This window comes from Neodiprion virginianus, chromosome 3, assembly GCF_021901495.1.
Source record: "Neodiprion virginianus isolate iyNeoVirg1 chromosome 3, iyNeoVirg1.1, whole genome shotgun sequence".
Lineage (NCBI taxonomy): Eukaryota > Metazoa > Arthropoda > Insecta > Hymenoptera > Diprionidae > Neodiprion > Neodiprion virginianus.
Genome location: NC_060879.1, coordinates 23,819,321 through 23,847,235, shown reverse-complemented (window position 1 = coordinate 23,847,235; position 27,915 = coordinate 23,819,321). Strand labels below are relative to the sequence as shown.

The following is a 27,915-nucleotide window of genomic DNA, read 5'->3' as shown; positions in this document are numbered from 1 at the left end:
CACATCATTCTTCATCATTTGCACCGTGGTCACTGACTTACATTTTCGTTGGTTACCTGTTGGGAGCAAAATGTTTTTGTATCGTAGTCTGCCTACTCAGAATACAGTATCGCGGTCATATCCCGCCCACCCTAATATTGCATTTATTATTTTAGTAATCCACCACTTAAACGGCATCATTGGTAAATTCAAACGTAAATTATTATATCAGTTGCAAAACACAATTCGATCTCGCGAGTGTCGAGTAAGCGATGGTTACCTGTCGCGATGCTCATTCCACTTTTAGCAACGTGTAAAATTTCTAAATGAAGTAAGCTACGCTAAATTGCATTATGAAAAAAAATGATTCGACTGAAAGTCAAGCACGTTGCGATCGTGCATGAGCCTAACCATATAGCTAAGAAATCGAAGATATGTGTAACAATTGTTACCGCCACGCCACGTGACAGAGGAATCCCAGGGAAATACCCATAACCTAACACATGCAAACTCACCAACGTTGCCGAGAAATGGAGAAGTCAACCGGAAGTCTCTGCTTAAATCTGTGAAAAACAAAGCAAGACACTAGAATTAATTTAGCAAATTGGCTTTTCGGTTTTCAAATGAATTATTACTGTTGTCTATTTTCATATTTATGCATTCCATATTATGCAAGAACAAAAGTTCGGCTTTAAATGACCACCGTAAATTATCAATCAAAAATTGAATTAAGTACAGTGCAACCTCTGAATAAGCCCTCTCAAAATAAGTCCGCTTCCCCTAATCTTCGCTCGAGAGTTGCCCCCACTACTTCACGCATCGTCACGCATCGTCGCACATCGCAGAATCTGGGGCGAACCTCTGAATAAGTCCGCCCGTGGAAATTGTATTTTGGTCTCAATTTATGCTTTGAATAATAGTATAGTAATGAATTAATCTATCGTTAACACCTATTAATATTTAAATTTTTTTAAAATTTCGATATATTAATAAAAAAATGTAATTATCTTAAAAAAGGTAACACAAAGTAAAATATTCAGCAATTCTTGTCAAAAAATAATATCATTCTTTAATATCAAATAATATCATTCTTCGCATGTACTTGAGCATTTGAAATTTTAAAGTAAAAAACAATTCTTTTTTTTATAGCGAATAATTATTTTATTATTAATGCAAAATATAATTTATAATACATAATGCAGTCCATAGCGCATACATTGTGCATGTATGTTACGCAAGGGGCCTATACACTTTGCACGTGCAATTCGTCGAATGAGCGAGCGGACTTATTTGGAGGTTGAGCCGAGAATTTTTTTTAGCGAATTCGGACCGCGGGTGGGGGTAACTCATTTCTCGGAATTATATTCCCCTAACCGCCCGAGCCCGGTCTCATTCGGAGGTTACACTGTATTGTTACCTGGAATCTGGGATGCTCCACACTCTACGTAGTAGTTGTTGTAGCATCTCACGTGCATTGGTGAAGCGATGCACTTTTCACATAAGTCACATCTTCACTAAACTCTTATAATCCAAAAAACCCGCACCCCAATAACACTCGATTCTACACTCACTTTTTGTGCTGTACTTGTCTGACTGAACCGACCGAATAAACTTGCTAACAGTGCAATTGCGCATTCGCCGAAAATCAGCCAAAATAATTATAAAATTGCACTCGACGCACAAAGACAATAATACACATCACTGAAGTCTGAAGTTGTACAAAACAATGAAAACTCAGCACACGAAATTCACAATCAACGTTCGCAGGATGTTTTTATTTCAGTAGCTCAGTTTTGGTTCGGGCTACACGCGGCTCCTCGTGTATTATTTACAGATAAGTATGGTGGAAATGCACTGATCAAAAGTCATGACACATCCTGAAGAACGCGGTCTGTACGTTGAACCGGTACCACCGAGAACATGTGATTTCGCTCGAATTGCTCGGAAACGACTGATTCCGTCCGGCGCTCAGATGAGAGTAAAATCAGTTCTCTAAAGGACGGAACAAAATAACCCCCCCCCCCCTTGTCGCTCTTTCCATGGAGTGGGGGTAGCTACACGCGCTAGCCCAGCTGCCCCCCCCCCCCCCCCCTTCGCCAGTAGAGCGACAGAGAGAACGGGAGAATTATTATCTTCTGTCCTTCAAAGAACTGATTCAAGTTCATTCACGGGACGCTCACGCCGTTACTTACGTTTTATATTATACCTATATCTCTATGGTGCAACGCGATCTACTGCTTAGAGGATTGCCGTAACATGCGACGTCGGGCGGAGTTTGAAGTCGCTGACTACTTATGGCGTTGACTGAAGATCTGATTTACGCTCTGCCTGTAAATTGATGAAATGAAAACTTTCACTTACCCAGCCTCCGAGACTCGTCAAATCTCTAAGATCGCGTGCCAATTTTCATACATTACAGGTTCTTCTTTTACGGTATGATTAATGCATGAAACTCATTTGTTTTTACATATCTGTGTTTGGCATTCGATATAAAATGAGGCTATCATAGCCTGAATCGCGTCAGTGATGCATAGGCTTGGATAGGGTTTGGAGAATAGTCAAAATACGTGACACGTACACCCTAAAAAGTATTTTTTTCTCGGTTTTGATGATTTACGGATTTTCTATAAATCCTATTACTCATAAATCATCAAAACTCCAAGTAAAAATCTGCTACGTCGTATCGTTATGGAGATATATTCATTTTTGTCAAAATCGACTGAAGTCGACGCTTCTAACGTTTAGGAAGAAGGTTTTGGCTGTACGACACATTTTTCGAAAAACAAAGCAGCATTCAATTAAAAATTGACCTGTTTTCCATCGGCAATTTAATGTGACAACTTTACCTTCACCCATCGCCAACCTTAAATTGAAGCTCTTTAAACTCACGTAATAAAATAAATCACTATATAGAACACCAGTTCGGTGTCCCCTCGCGAATTCATTGCAACTCATGTATGTTATAGGCCATTGAAAACTAAATGTGACGTATTTTTTTCATCGGCAGATAAAACGCTTAAAGAGGTGAAAACGGTTCCCAATGATAGGAACGCAATTGGATATTGATTTATTGATCCGCATGATGAATTTAAATGAATCCAACGGTGAAATGTTCCTATTGAAGAATGAATTTTTGAAATTCGTCAATAGAACCTACGCCAAGTATATTTACCCTCGCACATTCTTGACGTCTGAAACAAATCAATCGAGGATAACAGATAGGCACTCGTACAACAATCGTATATTGTTTCAAAACAGATGCATGCGTCATGTATTTGAATATATTTACACGTATGTATATAATTAGAAATAAGCTACGAATTTACATCTATCTATATTGACAACTATAATACAAATGTCTAGCACGCCAATTAGCTTCTTCCTCGCAACATATCATATTGCCAGAATCGGCTACAACGGTTCGTTTCATCAACGACCCCGAGGTTCATAAAACCGTGTTATATACCACGTCGACGTCGGTGTTGATGATCGAATCGATCTGTTGGGAGGTGTGTATTAAATTGACGTAATTATTATGGCCACTTCTTTCGTCAGCGTCGGGATAAACGCTGTCGTTTCGCACGGTGATTTTCACTTTTGCGACGATATGAGTATCCGATAGGTTTGGCACGTTTTCAGCTGCGGCATTCTCGCATATCTCCGCGTATATGTCTTCCGCCTTAGCCTTCGTCAGGTTTGGCGGACTAGATGAAAGCACCAGACTATCCCTAACACGGGCGTAATTTGGCTCAAGCTCAACGTGAGCCTGATGTGTGTCCAGAACGCCAGCCGAGATCGATCTCTGAACGGGTTGTTTGGAACCCCTGTTGCTGCTGGATGACGTCACGTCCGGTTCAAGACTCGCGTACTTCTCCCCCGAACGCAGGGCGACTTCCGGTCGCACGGCGAACGTGAAGGAAGCCGACTTCTTCGCCGGATTCCGGCTTTTGCTACTTTGAGTTAGCTTCGAGATTTTTTCGAGGAAACCACCACCGTTCCCCGTTTGTCTTGTCTGACTTCGTTCTCGACTCGCTGTCTTCTTCAGATTCTCTAAACCATCGCGGAGACTTCGCAGGATTGGCTTCGTTTCGGGCTTTGGCTTGATTTCCTTCAAATTTAGTTCCTTTTCTGGCGTGATCTTTGGCTGCCACGTATGCGGTGCGACTCTTGGCTCCGTTGCACGGTCACCCAGTGTCCTGCTGTTGTACAAAATAAGAATTAAATAAAACAGGTTTTGTAACCCTAAGCCCCTGGAGTGAATTCAAGTTTGAGTTTAAGGGGGAATGGGTGGTACCACCTGAATCAAAACTTAGGAAAAGAGGAAGAAAACAGAAACGTATTACAAAATCTTCAGCACTGTTAATCTTGATGTTGATTATGCCAATTATGGTGAACACTAATAAAACAACAGCCTTACGGTGCGATGGCAATGAATTTGCCAACAAAATTCGAAGAACGCAAGGATACCAACGATTTGAGAAGCGTTTTTACAATTAGAACGTTGCAAATAATTGAACTGTTGAGACTCTGTTTACACGCTGACCAGATATAATTTATAAATTGTGCGAAAACCATTCAAAAAATTATACATTAAGCTACAGTTATAATGTGCACATTTAATTGTTGACAAACATCTGTTGTACCGTACTTACGCAAATCTATTTTTATCTACTCTAAGGTCAGCTATTTGTAAAAAAAATTTCAGGCCATCTTTGGAGATCTCTATAGTGAATAAAATAGGCCCCGAAATTATCAAAAAGGGATTAAAAAAACACCAAAGTTTGGACGTTTCAATTATAATACATTTTTTCAAAATGCTAATACCTCAGTTTGTTGTATTGGAATTCATTTTCATTTATTTCTATTAAATAGTAGGAATTTTGTTTCATTTGCGTTTAAAAACTGAAAGAGAAATAACACTATTGAAGATTTTTGGGACGGTTTTTTCTCTCCTCCTAAACTCTTATTTGATCAATGGGTCTTATTCATCCATAAACATTACTAACTCGAATTGGACCAGGGGCTAGGATGACTGGAATTTCAAAAACTGCAATTAAGAGTTCATAAGAATTCAATTGTTCAATCATCCCAGTCTGCGTATTTTTTAGAAAATTTGGCGAATTTCTATAGTGCTATCCTATTCTATCCCAGAATGTACATACCTACATAGGTATGTATAATAGAGACACACGTACCAGCAGGCAGTCAGTAATCTCTGCATCTTTGGAGATGCAAGGAGCCGAGTCTCCGAAGGATAACCGAGACGAGCGCGTCTAACTCGTGGTGCTCCAGGCCCTGAAACCATCAGTTCGAGCATTTCTGGATCGTGCACTGGTCTCTCCGGTACGAGACATCCCAAGACGATTGAGCCTCTGGTAGCTGTTTGAAGCTGCATCAAACCCGCGTACTCACGGGGAAGAGGGACTGGCAGCGGACCAGCCACTAGTCTCACCTGTGATAGGAATGCAAAGGGAATTAGAAATCTAATTGTCGCCTGCATCATTTGTCGTAAGGTCGCAGCATTGTTTTTGTAGACTCAAGGTTCGCACCAATCAATCACCAATACAATTTACATAGAATAACGTTACCGCACATATATATATATATATATATATATATATATATATACATTATACAAAAGCGCGCATTCGCACGGGACTAATCGTTCGGCTGCTGCTGCAAGGAGTACCTGTAACAAGACCTTATGGCACAGGAAGACGTACCTTGAGTGGCAGATCCCTCTTAGCGAGCTGGTGCACCTTGTAGAGTATGGCGTCAGAGTCAGTGTCCAAGCTCCCGCTGGGGCAGGTCGCGTAAAACTCGCCTCTGGCAGAGAGAGGAGCGAAGATTTCCCTTCCGTGGGAGTCTAGGCACTGCGCGTACTGATCCTTCTCCAAAGATCCCTTAACCCCGTTGATCCCAAAGGTCAGGGGATAGCGCCTCGTGTCCTGGAATACCGCGACCAGCCGTAGGACCTCACCGGCACGGACCGTCGTTTTCGTGTAGTGAGCTCGGAGGTTACCGTTTTCTGTGAAAGACGTAGTAATTGACCATTAGGGTGATGACTCGGAGTGTGGGACTCTTGGAATAACGAGAATACATCAATGTCGTGTTTGGTAGAAAACATGAACGGAATAATCGCCAAGATCGGCTCTGATAATTGTCAATTCAGAGCACCAATGCGTTGTGCACCAAAGTGGTATGTGTATTCGAAGTATTGTTGCTGGTTGACGGAATGACGATATTGATTAAGACAGTTGATGAAATAATTGTTTTTATTAGTATGATCTGTATAGATCGAGGATGTGTACAGAGTGTGAACACAACTTCGTTACAGTATCGTGGGTCGGAAAAGTATATGAAATTTGTACCGCTGTATAAAATGGAAAATCTTAATCACAACAATTGTTATGTGTTACGCTATACATGTGCCTTGGATAAATGAGGGCATACTGATAGAATGAAAAGTCTAACAAGTTGAACGATTATCGATGCCAAAGAGTCAAGAAGACGAGGTATGAACTGAAAAAAAGGAAGAAATTTAAGTAAAAAAGTGAAGCGTATGTATATACTTATAACATGAATAAGCAAAAAAAAAAACAAGTCTTGGTTCAAAATGAGTCCAAGTCTTCCAAGCTTTAGACAAAGATTTGGGTCGCAATAACACTTAAAATGAAGATACGCAATGATCTTACCGCGCTCTGCAATATGTTATGTTCGGAATTGACTTTTAGTCAGATAACTTCATAGGGTTAAACGTCGCAGGGATTCCTGCATTCCTGGATTTATGAAAGGTTCATTTGCATTTGCAATTGTCCACGAAGCACGAAAATTGAATGCACTTTACGAAACTTGAGCATCGATGTGATGGATCGTTCGAACGAGTCGTTTATGATTTAAAGTACTACAAGAAAATTGAGTTTACATTACATGGAGATTTTTCTACGACGCCTCCAACAGATCGACAACTAGTTTGATAGTGACTTTGAAATAAAGAAGCACCTATGAAAGAAATTGAACTTTGATGGTCTATATTGTAAAACCCACTTTGCGAATAGATTTGATAGCTGGTAATAAACAAAATACACAGGATTAATCATTCCGATGTAAGCATCTTTCCGAATTGAGGGATTGATCCTCTTTGTATCGGATGTTCTATTTTTTTGGTACCTGGATTATTTCGTGAAAGTGGCCGCTCACACTCAGGGAGGTGGCAATCCTACGCAGCATAACGTAGGACACGAAATCACCGCGGCTGGTCGAGTGGCTACTTTCACCAAATATACCCTGTATATTTTCAATCATTGCAGGATCATCCGTTCGCACCATCATCAATGTGCACGACATCCAACGACGATCGATCATTAATATTCTGCAAGTCAGAAGTGAACTATGTAATGACGTGATTCCAAGTGGGTTTGGCTCGGGAATTTCCGTGTCACGGGTAACTGCTTTCAAACGCTCCATCAACCCAGTGTTAAACATTCCCATTTTCAATTACGTGCGTCTCATGCGAACGCGTGCAACATTCAAGGTGAAAGTATTTCCACATGATACGAGGAGATGAAAAAGGAGCGAGGCATGCTTGATTGCTCATCGCCAAACCGCGTAGCCTGCAGCTAGGCAACTTGGGTTACGTACGCGTCAGCAGTAGTCTCAAGGATCCGAGTAAGTCGCAGCTGACTAGGCGCAATTAACAGCCGATGATTAATTGTAAGAGTGAATTGGGCGGAACAGCTGTATCAAGAGTTGGGAAGAGGGAAAGAAAAACTTCAAAAAAATTTTCAGCCGTGTTATTCGTGCGAATGATAGTAAACACGGATTAAATATACCCCCTAAAATTTGATAGAAATTAATTTAAGGTAATTCGATTGACGCAAGTTAAGATATCGAGACGATGCGAAAAGGTTTTATGATTAGAACGTTCAGTCCGATTAAGCTCTGGTGTTTTTTTTTAAACAATTGTTTCACCATATAGATCCTCAGATATTATTTGAAAATAATATTACCGATAGTTATCTTGAGACGAGATAGAGATAGATTTTTGTAAGTACGATACACCGTACAGCAGATATTCGTTATGAATAAAAAGTTCGCGTTATAACTGCACGTAATATTTTTTACAGTCTTTATTGGGATTTAACCAGTGAGAAAAACAAGTCCAAAATGATGAGAATCGGAAGAAAACTGCAGGGTACAATCAGTTTGAACGTTTTAATTATAAAACCATTTCTGAAATTGTTGATATTTCAAATTGCGTTATTCGCATTTTCTCAGTTCATTTCTATTATGTGGTAAAAATTTTGTTTTATGTCTATTTTGGTATTAATCTTCGTAAACAATATTGCTAAAGATTTTTTAATGAATTTTTCTCTGTCCTCGGTTCGGCCTATTCACCCTTGAATCTGATGAAATAAGTTATTCTTACCCATTTTCGAATGCGTCAGGGTGTAAGCCCTGAGAGGCGAAGTCAACAGGAAAGCTGCGACTCCGGCTCTCACGAGAGTTTCAACTCTTCGATAGACTCTCGCAGTTCCGGTCATGTTGCTGCCAGACACTACGGAGAACCAGCCTGTAAAATAAAAATGTCACGATTAACGATTGGTCTTGCTTCAATTAACGATTTCTATGATGGTATGAATTTTGTCTTACTCCGATACCACCCACAACGCGTCGTAATAATGCTCCGGTTGGTTGGGGAATACGGTGTAATCACGATCGTAGAGCGCGTACGCGCGATTCAAGAGAGAAAATTACGCGAAGATCGAGAGGGAAAGAAAGAGAGAGAGAGAGAGAGAGAGAGAGAGAGAGAGAGAGAGAGAGAGAGAGAGAGAGAGAGAGAGAGAGAGAGAGAGAGAGAGAGAGAGAGAGAGAGAGAGAGAGAGAGAGAGAGAGAGAGAGAGAGAGAGAGAGAGAGAGAGAGAGAGAGGAGAGAGAGAGAGAGAGAGAGAGAGAGAGAGAGAGAGAGAGAGAGAGAGAGAGAGAGAGAGAGAGAGAGAGAGAGAGAGAGAGGAGAGAGAGAGAGAGAGGAAGAGAGGAAAAAGACCGTTTGATATTAATTTGCCGTTAGCGGATGAAGAGTAGTCTCTGCTTGTACATCATATTCTACCTACTGCGACTTGTTAACTAAATTCGAATGGGAACTTTCTCACGATATCTCGTTATATAAGTTCAAATTAGCTCATCTCGCCGGATTGTTATCCCAAATTCAAATTTATAGCGTGATTTTAAGAACTCGGGTACGTGATGTGATACATACATGTGCACGAAATTCTTGATGAGCTATTGGAATTCGTTACGAAAACCTTCAGGGAATACTTGTTACTTATAAAAATCAGTTGCACGAATGAATTTAGGGAAGGCTAGTAAAAGTATAAAGTCACACTCTTGATAAAATTTCGGTCGGATCAACAAAATATAGCTTGGTTTTTTCGCAGTAAGCTCGATTCCATTATCGGATTCATAGTCGGTTTGGTTGCTGGATGCTTCATCAGGACAAGATGGTGTATCCAAAATTTTCGAAGTGGTGAAAGATACCGTCGTAGAACGGCGTGCGAAAAAAAGCATTCAAAGAATCAAATGAAACATACAATATTTCAATTATTCTGAAGTTTGAATGGCCACTATTTCATAACCAGAAGTTGTGAAATATTAAGAAAAATGCTGTAATTTATTTTGATTTCTATAACTTGTCTGAAGATGGAATAAAGCAACGAAAATTTTGGTAACAAATTTTATGGTCAATTATACTTTTTCGCAGTAACTCTGTCAAGTATAAAATTTGATTAAAAATCCCTCTCTTGAGGTAATGGGCGCTTATCATTGCTAAAGAGTTAGCCTTGATTCACGATGTCAATTGGTTGCATTGCGATGTAAAAAAAAGAATCCAAAATTTGTCAGAAAATAACTATGACATAATTGAAACTGTATAACACCGATTTCTCAAAGTTAACTCCTCGATAATACATATTCGTTTCAAACATATTCGTATAGCTGATGCCGTTGTCAATTTCAACTCCGAAACAAAGATCGTACACATAATGTATTCTTTTCATAGAGTCTCTGTGAGAAATTTTTTGCAGGCATCAGCGATTGAAACATCGATAATGATTGTCCTCCGGAGTTGGCCATAGTTCTTAGAACGATAATGACATCATAAAATTCAGAAGCCGATTATCCATGGTCAAGTATTCAGTCATCGTGATTTACCTTTCGCAATTATCGTCTATACGTTGGCTAATATAGGTGTACGAGCCTAGGGGATCTTCGACTCTCTAGGAACGGGATAAGATCGGTGTAAGATTTATACAGATTATGCTAATGAAAGCCGATCGTGTCCCGCGATATTACCACCACCTATATACCTGTATGAGTTGTACAACTATATGCGAGATAATATCTTCATCCCGAGGGCGAATAGGGTAGTTACTCCAAATACTAATTGCTAGGTACCTAGATTGTCGAGTCCGCGATCAACGGAGCGTTGGGTTAACAACATATTCTCCTTGACACTCAACTTTGACATCTTGGTAATTATAATGGGTGAAATAATTTATCGATCCCAGAGCTGGTATAGAGCTTGGAAATTACGACGTGCACACGTATAGTTCCAGGCATTCGCTCTGCCTAGGCATCCTAGTTTGCATGTTTAGCAGAGACAAAAAATGCTTAGATACGTTCGCGTTGCGCCCGCGATTCCTGTAAATAACAAAAGGGCTGCAAATATCAAATTCGTACCAACCGTTTTTGATTTATCGTCATTCCAATTGAGACACACCCGGTAGTCCCTCGTAACTCTGATCAATTCGGTTGGTCAAAGGATTGGACTGAATTTTTCACCACGTCGAAACTGGTCGAATCCAACGCGTTCAACGTACAACAGATATGCACGGTACAAACAGCTCGTAAACTCGGGTTTTAAAATAATTGCGGTTATTATAGCCACGCTGATGGTACCGCTATAATGTAATTAAATTTTAATTCGACGCTGTGGTAGGCAAGAGCACCTTCACAGGCGCCGAGACACGGTGAAGGTGTTGAAAATCGTTTCTCGTTACTCTTTTGATTGCAGAAAAAGGATCCTGGCCAACGAGGCACTTCATTCACCGAAGTCAAGTCACGTTTTACACGAAACTCGCTGTATATCTCTGACTTTTTTAGTAGATTTCAATTCTGCTTTGTGATGTAAGGACAACAATGGCAAAGACGAGAAATTAGATGAAAGAATAGAATCTGAGGGTAATGTTCTGACGTTAATACTTAATTACGGTCTTCGGAATGACTTCCGATTTTAAATTAGTGTAAAATTTAACAAATCTTTTCAGAACGAATCTAGTGATGCGCATCCAATTTGCAATGTGACTCACGAAGTGAAAAGTTACGGTCAACTGAATGTACCCATGAATTGAAAAAACAGCCAAGACGTTGGTAACAAATTGAAATGTATTTCGGAGGTAACGAACTTCTGAAGAAGCGCAACCTGCAATTAAACATTTTCAAAAATATGTTTGTAGCTTACGAATGCAAAAAATCCACGAACCTCGCTACAAAATTAAGAAAAAGGTCGATTTTTGGCCAACAAACTTCCTTCGACGAGGTTCGAGATGTCTTTCAAAGCCTGCGCGAGCTAATCCCACGTTCGGTGGGTGCACTGAGAAAAATTTCATTTGTTATAGTAACTAGAAAAATTCAGTAAAACAGGTATCGTTAAAAAAAACTGTTTGAATATCGTTGAAATTATGAAAAACGAAGTACGCGTAACCATTTTGCGCTATTGTATATCCTTTTTTGGTAATTGCAACGCAAAATCAGTTTGTTCGATTTACTCTACTTTTTTAGTTAAACAAGGCTTTAACATCAATTTATTGTTGCACATGCATTAAATTTTCGCAACAGTTACAAGAAAATATAGTAACAGTGATCGTAATGAGAAAGAATAGTAACGGATACCAGACTTTCTGGTAACAGCTGCAAAATTAATTTTCATTTTCTACCTAGAACTATATTTTTCGATTGTGGTAAAAATTGAAATTAGTTAAGGACTGAGCGGTAAGCGAAACTAAAAATTTCTCTCAGTGTGCGGTTCACGGTGTAACCCGGGGGTCCTTTTAGCCGAGGACACCGGACGACGCCGAGGATCAATTGACCGGGGGACCCTTACTTCCATCTTGGGAATGAAAAGAGCCGATGTCTCGGGTCGCCTCGGTCATCCTGCCTTCGCAGCTCTGTCTTTTTTGGCGTTTTCCTTTCCCCGCCGTCTGCTGAACGGATTAGCCCAGGGCATCATTATTTTACGGTTCGCACGTTCGTCTCTATTTCTCTTTCTCCATCACTCTCTTCGCTATCCCTGCCGGCCTCTTTGTTAAATCATTTGTAACGGAGTCTCGCGTCCGATAACGTTGTACCTAATATTAGGCTGGTATCACACTGGCTAAGTTTACTCAATTTCTATGCTGCCGTATAAAAGCTTCGAAAACGGTTCGGTATCGGAATATGAAAAGTGGCGAACAGTCGGACAGTGCGGGTTACCTGATCTTGGAAGATTAATCACTTTCTAGGCGATCGAAAGAACGATACTCATATTTGGTCACAAACGATCAGCAATTAAACCTGGGTCACGTGAAAGTTCTCATCAATATTAACAAAAGTTACCAGCCGAGCTAAAAGTTGAAGGTCAGCTGTAATGTATGTACTAATGAAAGTTAATTTTGGATCCTGGGTGCGTCATTCAACCTATTGTAACACGCAAATCGGGGAAAAATTATAACCATAAGTTGCGCACGGATAAGTCCCTTACAATCCCACCGCAAGGTTTGATCAAAGTTAGTGGTGTACTTTTCAGATCTTCCAGGAATCCATCAATACATTATCTTCGCTCCTCTTTAAGTTCTCCCATTGTTTTCTAATGCTTCGTCAAAGTACAAGTTATACTCACCTACTGATTTTTTGATTTTAGATAAAGCTAGCATGAGTTATCGTGTCCAACGCCAAAATACTGGATCTGCGAAAACTAGTTCTAAACGGCTAAATTTTCAACATTTATAGATGAAAATTTTATAAACTATGATTCAAATTTTGTTTTTTCATACGCCTTAAGTTTGAATCAAATAATTCTTCCATTATGTTTTTAAACAGTCAAGTCATGTATTCCATTAACAAGTTATGTTAAACTTATCGTTTTCTGAGTAGGCATGCTGTCACGAATCACAGCAGAATTCAGCGTGACTGCAGGTCTAGACACTGCAGCAAATGTTTCAAAAGGTAAGCCTATCATGGAGCCAATGCACTAATTATACAGGAGGTTACACAAGACGGCAAGTCTTTCGCCACTTTCCATTTCCATAATGGACATCCGACACAGAATTAGTACAGCCCGATGCGTCTAGTTCTACGTTATACATATGGTACAATTATTACGACCGCAGCGTGTATATCCACAATAAAATCTGCGTGGAAAACGAGTGCGAGCAATTGCGAGGAAGTTGCATTGGCAGTACTGTCTTTGATTAACGAGTTGATTTCTCAATTCTCATTTTTTCGTCAAAGATGAAATCACCAGCAATCTGTTTTTGCTCTAATTTTTTTCTTGGCCAATATTTAAAACTACCGCGCGAAAATTGATGAGCATCGAAAATAATCCTGTTGTTGAAACAGAATTGTTTCAACCGGGTGAAAAACGACCATTTTGAATTTTTTACAGTATCTGAATTCGTGTGTTGAATAGGCAAAAAGCTTATTTGTTTAATTTCAGCTAACTTACATTTACCACAGTTAGTATATACGAATAATAACATTAACGCAAGTTTTCTACATAACAGTCAATATTTTATATACGAGTATTGATTTAATTGCCAGCCAATTAAGAGGAAGTCGATACGTAATTCAGTTCTCATATAGATATTCTGAAGCAAACTTGGGAAAGATAAACCCACATTAACTATGTATATCCACAAGATCCACGAGACAGATAGCTGCAAGAGCTCTCGCACGATTATCGTTTGCATTGGAGAGTAACGATCGGATTTGAAGGAAAAAGAAATCGGAAACTTATCAATTTGCTGCTGATCAATTATAAGGTTGAATAGGACTGTCTGATTCAAAGTTTATAAGGAACAAAGAAAAAACCGTTCAAAAAATCTCCAGCATTGTTATTTACGCTAATAATGGTGAACACGAATGAAACAACATCCGAATTGCGTACGATACTAACGATTTAAGAAGAGTTTTATTGATGAAACCGTACAAAATGATTAATTACTTTTCAGCGGTCAACTGAAAATCATTTTACAAATATTTATGCCTAGAGTGGATGAAAGTAGATTTGTTTAAGTATATACGGTAAGATGTCTTTAATGTTTTTCAGACAATTTGTGGGCATCCGGCAAGCGAGTGAAATGAGCTTAAAACATTACAACGGGATCAAAAACACCAGACTTCAGTTATTTTGAACGTTTCAAAGCCTCTTTCCCGTCGAAAAAAATCATTTTTCGCAAAGTCAAAATGTTTGATAGAGTCTTTCAATTTTCATGCCTAAATAAAAAGTTTTTTGACCAAATTTATTCAGTGAAAACCTTCTTTGGAGTGCGTTACTACTTTTCAAATTAAACAGCTGTTCCGTCATTGTGGGAAATATGCTACAATCGCTGTCAAAGGGTCCCAAGGCCCAAAACCGAGATGCTGGGATCGGATCGAGTTTGAAAGGCTCGGATACGTGCATAGTGCCCATTGGCGGGGTGGAACTTTTTAGTGACTGGACCACGAACAGCATTTTCGCATTGCGCGGCGACATTCTTAAATCAATTAGCGCTCTACCCAAAGAACCAGCCGACCTTCGATGATCACACCACGCCGTACAACGCCTTCTGCGAAGTGTTCAGCTCCGCGAAGTCTTGGAAATCCTCAAGACTCCGCATAGTTTTTGCCGGAGGCCGAAGGACCTCGTCCTTTTTAGGGGATCTTCAATAGAAACGTGAATTCCCCGTCAAGCAGCACGAGCGCTACCGACAGTTATTTTTGAAATTTCTTTAGCCGGTCAATACGCGCGTGACTTTTTGCCTCCTTACCGCGGATTTCGAACTATCCGAAGACACGAGAGAGTCAGTGAGTAAAATTGATTAACGGCAGATCTGCGCGGGCAACTGAATCCCGCGATCATAGTTAGGTATACGTATATCTATAATAAAAAATTTTAATTGGCCAATTTTAATTGACCTTGCGTTACTAGTCGAACATTAATTTTCTCCATCTATATCGAGATCTTCGCTGCGGCATCCCTCAGGGCTAATTGCGCGATTGCTTGCGGGTATAAGTGTTTGGTATTAATTAACGACATAGTTCAATAACTTGCCGTTACAAACCACGATAGTCAAGAACGTTCCATTGTGACTATTTTCATTCCACGCTGCGCAATCAACGAGACTTTAAAAAGGTTTTACTACTAATTCATGAATATACCGACCTCAAATCGATTAATTCCGTGTGACGTGGCGATAATTTTAATGCCGTCATTGTTAAACGTCGTGCTTGAGATTTGAAATAAAAACAATGGCATTACCCAGAGGTTTGTGCTTCCTCGCTTTGCCTGTTACACATGCAAACTGATTCACCGAAATGAATTGCTCTGTTCGCCGAGGTCCGTTAGAAATACGCTCTAGGATATCCGACGACGATTCAACCGAGCCCCGAAGAATGCCAGCCCTGTAAATTGACCGCAAAGAAATTTCGTTACGGGCTGTTATATATTTTATTCGAATCTTGCAGCCGCATCTTAAACTGTCGCAACACTCTCGCCGGTGTGAGAGGACTATCTTAATAAATGAGCCTCCCAAAGTGAACGCTGGTATTTGTGTATTGAGGTACGCGTTTAGAAGTACTCGTTACGCAATAGGAATATATTTCATGTCTTCCTCGCCTGCTCATTAGGGCTGCTAATTAAATTCATGTTGAAACAAGGTCGGAAAGTAACGAGGAATTTGGAGCGGTCAATCATGTCGCTCTGCACGCAAGCTCTTTATATATTTCTCATTGACAGCGGCACAGCTGGACATTTTTACAAGCACGAGGCGTGATTTCGACATGCTGTTGGAAAGAATTCGACCGAAGCTTATACTTTCCATAGATATTAAAACTATGTCACTTATGTCCTGAAATAAGTATTTTTTCTCGTACTGAATAAGTTTATTACGCTGTATAGTGAAGTTTAACAGACTTTCGCCATTCGAGAAATGTGGGGTTTTCATTGGGTTTTTGAAATTCTGAATTATTTATCAGGAAATTTTTTGTTAGTTCGATCATAACTCAAAATCTGACGGACCGATCTAACGAAATTTGGTTCATTGTTTTGACTTCACTTAACTTAGAACCGATTAGATTTCGGGCAAAATCTGTGAAGCCATCCCTGAACTATTCAAGAAAACCATGGGAACAGCTGAATGTTCTGGGTCAGTTATTTTTTATGCTTCTTCCAATTCAGAACCACAATAAATCGGTTGGCATAAAAAAAAAATGTATAAAAATGTGCGGAATCATTTGAAATCATGCGTAGTGAGGAAATGTGAGCGAACAGTTTCTTGACCTCGCCGAAATTTTTACGGCCATCCCATTTTCACAAAATTGATCTTGGCACGTGCTGCTTTTAGGTTCCTTAAAATCCTTCCAGACTGTCAGACTTCCTCGCAATATCCCGCGCTCGTAAATTTAGTCCTGCCCCAGCCGTCCCCATCTCTGAACCCGCAAGCGAACACCTGGGTATTATATAGCCTATGGATTTGGGAACACCTTGACGATAGCTATGTCGGCCTTATCCTATTCTTCACGGTAGTGAAATTGACACTGGTATACGGGTGCGGGACAAAACGGGTAAACGACAGATAAAGGGTTGAACATTTTTTCTAGGAAACTTGTCACCCGAGTGCGCACGCGTGGCACCAAGTTTTTCGATTCTTTAGGCAGGCCTGCCAACTGTGTCCGTCTAGTCCTCATTGGGAAACTTCAATAGGCGCAAGTTTCTCGACGTTATCTTGACTTATATGCAGTGCCGTCACATTTTGGCAACCTCAAATTCTTAACGCGACATAACCTTGAAAGGCCTACAAATTTCCATAGCTAGCGTATTACCGTAACTAGGTTGGTCAACCTGATGAGTAGACGGAGAACTCGGCGCGAATCGGTTGAATCCACCAATGGAATCATATAATTTGGCGCATGCGCAATTGGATGCCCAGTTTCCTGTGACTGTCATAGTATGTCATAACGAAAATTTACTGTAAAAGATATTGGTTCGCGTTGATTGACACAGAGCAGTATAGTTTCAGGGCTCGTGTGTTATATATATCAATTTACATATGCTAATTGACAAGCGGCAATTATGAAACTGTGCAGAAACGGCGCAGAGTATACGAACGGTAAGCTACATGTGCTGGCAAATCAATTACAATTACATTACCTTTAACGAATGGCCGTTGATCGTGTTGCACTCGACTCCACTGCATGCGGTCATTTTATAGAATCGATTTTAATATCCATTCGTGTGCCTCTCATTCCATTAACGCATAATGGCAGCCATACGATTCTTGTATGGAGGGTAAATAGTAATACGTGTGAGGTATTCCTGCTCACGAATCGCTCCGGAATCCCAGTTGGGGATTCCTGCGGGTCGATGACGCGGGTGGACAAGGACGAGGGTCACAGCTGGGGCTTTGTCAAGGCAGATGGCTCGGGTCTTGTTGGTTCAAGATGGGTATCCAGGTGCAGGGGGTCACTTTCACAACCTCAAAACGTGAGGGTTTCAGGAATTAATACCGATTTCATAACCAGAGGTAAGAAAAGGTCGTCTCATCGTTAGCTCAATTTACGATAGACATTTGTTATGAAAAAGTCACGGAGAGACCAAAATTACTAATCAGAATGGTGACTGAAGCTAAGCCCTGGGGTACGGTACAGGAAATTACTTATCATGTTCGTAGGTATTTTAATTATTCGTAGGCAAGTACACGTATAATGTAGTGAAATTCATTTCATATCTGTCAACGAGAAGTACAAGTATATAAATTATTGGCTAACCATAACAAGAAAGTGTTCAGTTCGAATATTATCGTAGGAAACATTATGTAAGAATTGATACATAACTTTGAAATTTTAATTTGCTAACTTTTTTCACATCAAAAATGGTTCAATTTTCGTCATTTAAGCCCAACGCTTTGTCGATAGCCATCGCGAAGTGTTGTCTTCGAGTGGGTAACAAAAAAGCCTTATCGAGTGATCCTAACGATGATAGGGATTTGTGTAGCGTGTAGAGATGCAACGGACGAGAGTGAAACGCGTTATACGGAAGATACAGTGCCTGAACAATCTTGATTTTATTGCATATTTACAAAATATGGGTAAAGCTTTCTAGACGAACTGAATAAAAATCGGGATGATTCTTACGCTCTATCGCGTATAATAATACGCCAGTCTCTCAACTTTCTACCGGTCGAGTTCCGTCAATCTACCCTGGCAATGAAGAATAGTTGATTTGTAGAAACAGAGAGAGAAAGACAATTAAACGTTTTAGCTCAGTTTTGCTGAGACCGTAACAACGACTTTCTCGAGGCATATAATTTGTCTTAGAATAAAGATCGGTTATTACAGCCGGTTAAGGGAGGGAAAAGTGTGCGGAAAATTTCCATGCAACTCTCGCTACTGCGACTGCTCCTGCCTTCGTTACATAGATTCCAAGGCGAGTATCGCGAACAGGGATCTGCATCGTTCGTAATTCTTGTAATATAGTGATACCGATATATTCCAGGTTATAATGCGATATTAGTTCGGCGGCAAGTCAACCGTGAAAGTGCCGTTCTGGGTCCGGCGCGCGTGATGCTTTATGTAGTCAACTAGCCATGCAGGTTATACTTGCGTGGATTCAAGAATCGTTATTCATACGATTGAAATGGCGCAGAAAAAGAAACGACCTCAATATCCAAGCGTACGAGGCTTTCAGCTTAAACGTTACGACCCGTTCAGGATACGGTGATCCCGCAGTAATGTGAGTCGAATTAAATAAATCGATGAAATTTCACTTTACTTATGAAATTCAACCCCGGCACGGTAGTACCGTCGTTTCTTTGTATATTACACATGTGTGAAGTCCAGTTGTGAACACGTTGTAAGATAATCCGAAGAGCCCAATCAGCATCCAGATGATTCATTAATTTATGTATAGGAATCAAGTATTACGGAATGTGAAACACAGACGTGGGGCTCGTGTTGCATCTCCCACGTAGCTCGATCAGACGGCGGAAATCATGACAGATCGCCGTTATAATTGAAAGTTGATGGTTAGTTCGGGTCTTCTTGTATGCTGGACATGATCACCAGCTGTCCTTTCTAGAATGTTGTTTAACTCAGAGATACGTATCTGAATTTTAATCTTCTTTACACGTGAATTTATACTGTATAATATAACTGTATTCCACCATCAAACGTGACGTCGATACCTCCGGGATTTGCAATCAAAATTTTAGCACTTGAGTCATTGTAGCTGGGATTTACATCGAAAGGTATTCGTAGTCAACTGATACCGATATATCGGAATGAGTTTCTTCATAGAACATTTTCGCACGTGATTGATTTCTCAAGTATCAAGTAGTAAGTATACTTACTAGTCGGCATGTTTCAGAGATTGCCTGCCGCAATGAGAGACATTGAAAGTGAGAATACAGTAATTTTTGAAAAGAGAAAAGATTTTATGTCACCATAGAGACTACTTGATGTTATTAGAATTGTTTGGATTATTGATACTACTTTATGAATACTTGGCATTCTGATCCATCACTTTTCCCCACAGCTGTGAGTTGGCGTAAATCAGACAAGAAAACAAAGTAGAATCCTAGATAACAATTGACGTGATTTTTTGAAAGTCAACTACTTTCGCAGTGATTGCACATTCAACAGAGCATTCAACAGCACTTCAATCGTATTCTGGGATTACCGTCTTTAGTAGGTATACTTCGGAACACTAATAACAATGTCACTACAACCATCCCGAAATCAAAACAATATTCAACAATTCTATGCAATTGGTCCAGTTCCAGAACGATAAGTCGTTTTGAGGTGCAAATACGTTATACGTATGAACGGTGATCGTGAATGTATGTACCATAATTTGCGGAGTCACGTAACGACCGGCCCTTAAAATGGCTGGGCACTGAAGATTTGCTGATCGTCGGACAATTGAGACGTTTGCGGCCACTTTGCGAACCGCGGTAAGTTCCGTTCGATCTGCACCGTACGTTGGAAGCGTTACGTTTCGCTGATTTAAATCTCGTCAACTTCTTGCATCGATTTAATTAACACCTACGTGCGGTGGCATTCCGAAGTATTTTAACGATCCGAAACAGCCTCAGATTTGCGAGACCTCAGCAGGTAACAGTAAATCACTTGATATACGTGGCGGATCAAGACTCAAAACTGTATATGTGACACTGAACAGTGCGAAGAGGAAACATTTCGCCTAATCCGTAAGGTCGCCTGCGTTCAATCGGGTCATTGCACTTTCGGTAATCATCGACTAATTTCATCACGGTAATTAGTGTACAAGCTCGATCTACTTGTAGGCCTGTCAAGATCGCAGACTTCGATTACTTTTCTATCTTCTATGATTTTTCATGAAACTAATCAATTTGTGGATACAAGTTTCGACATCGACGAAGCTGAGTCGTTAATCCGTCGCCGGATGTGGGCCGTGAGCATCAATATGTCATCTTAAGCTCGAATTATGACGTTTCGGATATTAGGCATATATACGTAAGATTTATCGATCACGAACAACATGTTACGCTTGTAGCCAAACGCTCGTTTGAATACCAGACTTAAATATTTGAACCTGGCAGCCAAGCTAATAGACTATTCTATCCCACGCCATGGTAATGCGTTGTGTAATGTGGTGTCCATTTTTTCAGAACTCTAGGCATTGGTTGTACAAAAAAGTCAGCGACAGCGTTGTCAGAGTAGTTTGGAATGACAAATAGAAACACCTAAGTGTTGCGCTTTAACGATCTACAATTGGACTATTTCATTCGTAATTATCTGTATCATTCCTCATATCTTTCACTTTCGATTGATGTACGTATTTCTTGAAATCCAACTTTGAACCTCGCAAGAACACCAGATCACTTGTAAAAGTCAAAGATTACTTTGAAATTCACTGAAAAAGTCGTATTTTTCTCCAATTTTTTTCACTTTCTTTGTTTCCGTTGACTTTACATCAACTTTCAACAGTCGAATGATTGTGCGCAACTTGGCGAGCGCGCTACTTGGAATGATACTATAACGACAGTAAACGTTTATCCATGTGGCCATGGTACTTAACAATTTTCACATATTGTTCGGCAAAAAACTCTTGTACTATTCATTATCAGATTTCCTGCACCATTCATGACCAATGAACATTCAACTACCACGTGTTGCCCTTTTTTCACCGGAAAATGGAAGCAGGTATCTCTGTTCCGTGATAAGACACGATTTGCATTGGCTACCAAAGTCAGCCGTTAATCAATGGTTCATTGGCTCATGAGATCTCCTCCGCATCTCGTGCATAGGCGCAACTCTATCCGTTAATACACGCACCGAGACCGCTGTGTTTCGTTATCTTCATACCATATTTCCAATTATCGGCTGTAACATTGAAACAGCTTACTTACGGAGCGTCAGTCCTTCCCATAAATTAAACTGTAGATGCTTCCTGCGTGCCATCTTGAACCATATTTCAGCCGAGATACGAGTCACCGAGTAATGCATTATACGCGTCTCCAGGGTGCATCTTGGACTGTCCTGGACTGCCGATGACCTCTCGAAGACTCAAAGGCTCACATCGCGTAAATGCGGACATCCGGAATTCCCGATGCACGACGCATCGCTAAATCGAGATTGTTTTCCTCCTCCTGAAGGGATCCGCGTGAATCAACCAGCTGAGTACGATTCTCTGACGTAGCATAGATCATAGATCACTGCCGGCGTCGTCGGTACAAGTTGCTATTCGCACGCGCCTCGGCCCGCTGGCCCCTCTCTTTTTCCATCGTCTCCTGTCTCGATCTCGGCTTGATCATGCCTCTGAGTCATAACCCGACATCACGTCAGTCATTGGTGCGAAGATCATTTTTCCGTACTGCGAAGGTGGGCTTTCGAAACGAGTCTCTTACGCGATCGTGACGTTTAATCTATCGGGATCGCGGATCTGGCTCGCTTTCCGAATTGAACACATGCTTCCACGGAGGCGGAACTTCGGCATGCCGGTCAATTCAGCAAACAAGGAGGTACGGCTCGATTGACGATTACATACCATAGCAGTTCGCATCGAGTCCCGCGTTCCTGCGGTCAATGATCGGCCGGTACGAACATGCTAACTGTGCTCGATAATATACAATTACTGACCATAAATGGCTCGTGAACAACTGATCGGCGTTGCACGTGAACAAACAAATTTGCGAACGTTAAGATCAGCATCGATCGTCGATCTCTCGGGTCGCGGTTCGCAGTTGACCTTCTGCCCTTGGCATATTACTTCGTACAAGCAACTCCCGCTAGTCTTATTCGCAAAAAAATCTTCTACACATTATTTTCTGATCGGCCATAGAAGCCTGGCTAGTATTACTTGTTTGGAACACGCGATAGAATATCCTCGATGTTATAGCATTTCTTGTGGTGTGGAGAGTACTTAAATGTCTTATTGAAGGGAGTGACGTACGCCGTTTGCTGTTTTAGCGGTCTTCGATAAATTGTGGATGATTAATGCCTAGCTTGTGTGATAGTCGTATTTTAGTGTAAAAGAACCTCAGGCCAGATGAACTTCAGGTCGTGTGTAACGAAGCAAGGTCTCGACCGTTTGTACGGTAAAAAGGTGGGTTAGATAACTTTATGCAAAAAGAAAAGACAACGGTATTGTTACAGCCGTTGTTCATCATTTAATTGATTCCGAAGCGGTCACTCGCGATTTGAAGTCAGAGATCAAAACATATTAAGAAATAGTTTTTGTATAGTGAAATAAATTCATATAATGCTTAAGTCCCATAGTGAGGTCAGATAAATTCTTGATATTAAGGACGGAGAACGAAATGAAAAATAGTATCTGCAAAGTATGAATGCAAGAACCTATACAACGCTAACCATTCGCGTTGTGAATCTGTTAGATGATTCGATTTATTGGAACCTATCGAATGAGTGCGGAAGAATTTTGGGCAACCCAAGTTCTTATTTGCCTGACCCGAAGTTTAGAAATAGAGATATAACAATAACAGTTGTTAACATGTTATACCGTAACGCAAAATTTGAGTTGTTAAGAGACGATTTTGTGAAAATTGAAGAAAATTTCGGTTTCAAATTGCTTCAAAACTGCAACATATACGTACAGCAATTCGAGTTCTACCTGACGATGGCGCGTTAAATCTTTCTTTCTATTTTGAATTATAGCTGAATGATGGATTTATACGCCACCTGTCTATCATCTGGAAGGTCTCACGTGAGCTTCAACGAGCCTCAACGATGATTACTTAATTAATATTCCCAAGTTTATGATAGGTACGGGTTGGCTGAGGTTACTGCACGATTCTACGGTAAACAATTACTCGTTTCCGCGCTCGTCATTTAATAGGCAGAAATGGTTTTGCCCCCCTTGTTACACCGGATGTTTCCATCCATTGTTTCCTTAAATCATACCACAGAGTCTTGTGACTATTCAGGGAACTTGTTAGCTCCACTTTGTGTTACAAATAATGTTGTTACAAACGCGTTCTCTCTCGTCAGGCGTAGCAGATATAATTAACATACTATAAGTACGTTTCAGGTTTCCACTGCACGGATTCGCAACACTCGGCAAGTGTCTTTTGCACGGAGGATTGGATTAAGCTATTAATTCGTTTAAAATCGGTTGAAAATGCTTCTTAATTTGCAAAGTGATTCTTTGGGATCACTCGACAAGCTTGGGGTAGATTCACTTTTTCTCGGATGAAATTAAGATTAATACTTCAAATTGAGAATTATATAGATAGATCATAGATTATAGTGTAATGCGGGTATCACGAAGATACAGCACCGTGCTAACGAGTGGGAAATGTGTTAATGGCATGCGCCCACGTGGCACACGTCAGCATTGCACCAACAATAGTACTTTACGATGCGTTCCTAGCTAGATGTATATTTTCCATTAGCAATATAAGGATCGCATTTCCACCCGAGTCTAATGACCGGTAAACTTCTCAATAAAAATTTAAACCTGACTGCAGAAACAGAACCTTATTATTATCCACTTATGCCTTTCATCTCGGCAGTTATTTCTAAACGATTGTTCTAATTTTCTTGCGGATGCAACATGTCTCTAGAAAAAAGATGATATATTTGGATCGATATCCTCGTTCAGGATTCTAATTAATAATAATTATTCCTTTGTCAGTGGGCTCTTGTTCAGTAAAACACAGTATGTACGTATTTAGAAAATCGGTATCAAGTAAGAGCGAACGTTCCTGAATGGTGTGAATACAGATTCAGTGAAAGTGTAATCATTTTGTAGGAAGCTTAATTTCTTAGAGTAACCACAAGAATAATCGATTTAAATGAACATTCAAGCTTTCTAAAATATATTCTAGTTCTTTAATGTCGTTGTTATCAAATGATGAAATGATGTATTGAAACAAACTAACAAAAATGTCGCGGTAATTGTCGTATTTAGATTCCGAATTGATCGGTAGTTCGATTTTAAGTTTCATATGCTCTATTTAACACGTTAGAAAAGAGCACACGTTATATGAGAAATTTTCCGTTGCAGAACGGGACTATTTCGATTTTATTTAGAACATTTGAACATAATTGTGGCAAGCTCTTAAAACGTGAATTCTATTTTAATAAACAAGAGGATCGATTTTCATCCTGAAATTCTCAGTCGTTCAAAACAAGTCGATGATATATAATGATATATAATATAAAAATATTGAGACAAAAATTTGTTTTCGCATTCCTTTGAATAGATGTAATGACTAGTCAGTAGTTCCGAAGGCAAGTTATCGATTGAAAGAGAATTTTCTCAACTGCTTTAGCCGATTTCGGTACCGGGAAAAGCGTGTTGACGTAAATGATAAGTCGATCAGTAACGCAAGATAAGACTGGGTAACGAAACTCACCGGGATAGCCTTCGGGGATGACGATTTCTGGTCCCACCTTGACGTCGTGCCGGTAACGATGCATCAGCAGAGTAGCCGTGACCCTGAGTGACCTTGGCTGCTGCTTGTAGAGGAGAACGGGCCTGCCACCCGTACCCTCAAGTCGAACAACCCTCGGTAGGGAAAATCTATCGAGGAATTCCCGAAGGGGCATAAATCCACCGGAGTTCGTCTCCGCCGTCGCTTCACGCGAACTCGGCAGCGACTTTGGCAGGGATGTTCCTTCGCCGCTGGAAATCGTCGAGAATTCGCCGTTCGACGACATTCTTGTATCGTGATTCACGATCGGATATCGCTGCTGCTCTTCGAGGTTCAAACAGCGTCGATCGATGATCGGTGGTATTTCATCACACCAACTGCTTCCAATCGTGTTTCCAACAAGGTTTTGTAACGTGGTGGTCAAGACAAAGTCACATTCACTCACTTAGTAGGGACGGCGTAAACGCGTCCACTTTTCACCAGGCTTCTTCCACTCATGCCGGTCGACCTAAACGAGGTTTAATTCTTAATACGGCGTCGTAGACGAATTTTCACCTCGCTTAGTGACGCTTGAAGGCTATGACGATTCGTCCGGATAATAACAGGTTTGTTAGAAACACTTTCTTCGGTTATGTCACAGTAAAGGCACTGAGAACTTCCTGTCGCCTTCCGCGTGCATTAATTCCTGAGGATCGGAACTCCTGGGAATACACTAGCCGACCACTCAGCCTGAGGTATTGTCACTTCCGAAGTTGACGGTGAATCCGTATGGTTTCACTCTCGAGTCAAGACTGCGGTTGTCATTTTATTCACTGAACGATATCCGTTGCCTCGGGCAACAGAACGCAGTGAAGGTTAGGCGACGAAAATAATCAACGTAACTAGCTACGTTTGATTAAACACAGTTTCAGTCTACGCACTAGCGGTTTTACCTTCACAATCGAAGAACTAATTTTCTTGTTAGGCGGTCCTCGACGGATTAAGCACTGACTCAATCGAATTGGCACACGATTACCAAAAGCACTTATACACGAAGCAGAAGTTTTCCAACTCTTCAAAACTCATCGTCGTCCTCTTCTGTCCTTTCTTTTCACCGTAAATCAACTTGTTCGTTTCCATCAACGACTCCGGGAATATCGGCATTTGGATGGTCTGCGTTATAATTCCTTCATCGACGCTTCGTCAACATCCGTGAAATGCTCTTGACCGTTCTTTTGCATTCGTCAAGAGTCTAAATCCATTTACGAATGATCGAAAGTTCGATTCTTACTATTTGTACAATCGATAAATCCTGTATTCGGTCCACTACTCGCGGGTATTTCCGCGATCCCTCACTTGCAACAGCTTTTTCTTTTCATCTACCCTCTCTAATGATTCGGAAGTGGATTGCAAGAGGTGTGCAACAGTAATCTGAAACGCGACGGAAGAAGAAACAGGGATGAGTTATCTTCCAAGTAACTTCTGGACATGGTTGAAAATTAATTGTAAATTATCTTGGTTCGGATTTTTAAAATCTACATTATAGATATACATTACATACGGTACGAACTCATCGAAGATACTTTTCCAAAGATAATACAAATTTTGCGAAACGAACAATTCGGTCTGACCACTTTTCATTTACGTTTGACGCGTACCAATCTTAGCACGAACGAACTAGGAAAAAGCGAATAAATTCTGCTCATTTAAAATACAAGATTCTGTAAAACGATTGCACGATCCATACAGTGAGAAGAAAAACGTATAAAAAAAAGTGAAGGCCTGCCGAGTCCCCCGGGGTTTATCCGAGCATCCGATCGACTGAAACTGGCAAATTAAAACGTAAACTGGGCAACTGATTGGCGAGAGGGAGAGAGGCAGGGAGAGAGAGAGAGAGAGAGAAAGTAAAAATGTGAAGCGAGTTGTCAAACAAGCTTGGCTGGTCGTACTTCTGCAGAACGATGCGATCGTGGCGGAGGACGCGAAGTCACTGACGCCGGTCATGAGGCGAGCTGCACGTAAGTGCCACGGCTTTCGGCTCCCCTCCGAGCCCCTGAGATTGGCCGAGGCCCCCACTAGGCTGGGCGAAACATCGCCAACGTTGCCTATTTGTAAAACTATTCCATTGTGCCTAGCGTTTCTCGTTTCGTGCTTCCGACAGACGTGCCTGACATACAGCGCGCGTTCGATATAACAAACGCGGCGATATCGGCGTTAATTCGAGTCAGTGAGATACCGCCGCGGTTTGGATCCGAGTAACGCCGATTACCCGTGCTCTAATTATCGGCAATTACGCTCTATCCATGACTGGGAGTCCTTAGCGCGCGAAAATAACGGTTTCCTATGGATCGTGGTACAGTTGGCTGCGGTCGAAACAGTCCGCGATACACCGTAAAAGAGGCATTGGCCCTGGCTATTCGGCGAACGCTGATTCGAGATCTTTGGGGAATCCGTAGTCCGAGTTGTTCGATAAAGCAACTGTACATACGGAGTGAATTCCTGACGACTGCACGGTCCGTTGTCTGCTAAAATTTAATGCGCACGCGCTACGATCCGAGAGCGGCTGTTTGCCAGGGTGACCAACCGTCATAAACGTTATCTCAAAAGTCTTTTCATTTTTCGCGGGCAGTTCTAGGTTAGATACATCGCAGCGAACTGCCATCTAAACTTATAACAGTTGGCCACCCTGGTGTTGCAGCGCGTGCGCGTTAAATTTTAGCAGACGACGGACGATGCAGTCGTTAGTAATTCACTCGATGCGCACAAATGACAGTTGTAGCGAATCGTTGGT

The 27,915-nt window shown here is 40.9% G+C and overlaps 1 protein-coding gene across 3 annotated transcripts; it reads right to left on the bottom strand.

The window, feature by feature from the left end:
• Window positions 1-3,213: 3,213 nt before the first annotated feature.
• On the bottom strand, window positions 3,214-27,123 carry LOC124300508 (uncharacterized). 3 transcript variants are annotated; one of them, XM_046754700.1, is made up of 6 exons: window positions 26,686-27,043; window positions 25,128-26,555; window positions 8,408-8,551; window positions 5,703-6,007; window positions 5,175-5,431; window positions 3,214-4,175 (listed from the first exon to the last, which is right to left on the bottom strand). In XM_046754700.1, the coding sequence occupies exons 2-6, from the start codon at window positions 25,429-25,431 to the stop codon at window positions 3,425-3,427; spliced, it is 1,761 nt and encodes a 586-aa protein (XP_046610656.1). In that variant the 5' UTR covers window positions 25,432-26,555; window positions 26,686-27,043; the 3' UTR covers window positions 3,214-3,424. The 3 variants fall into 3 exon arrangements, with proteins under 3 accessions (XP_046610656.1, XP_046610655.1, XP_046610653.1); XM_046754699.1 differs by lacking the exon at window positions 26,686-27,043 and adding an exon at window positions 27,074-27,123 and having other exon boundaries at window positions 3,215-4,178; XM_046754697.1 differs by having other exon boundaries at window positions 3,215-4,178; window positions 26,686-27,041.
• Window positions 27,124-27,915: the final 792 nt, after the last annotated feature.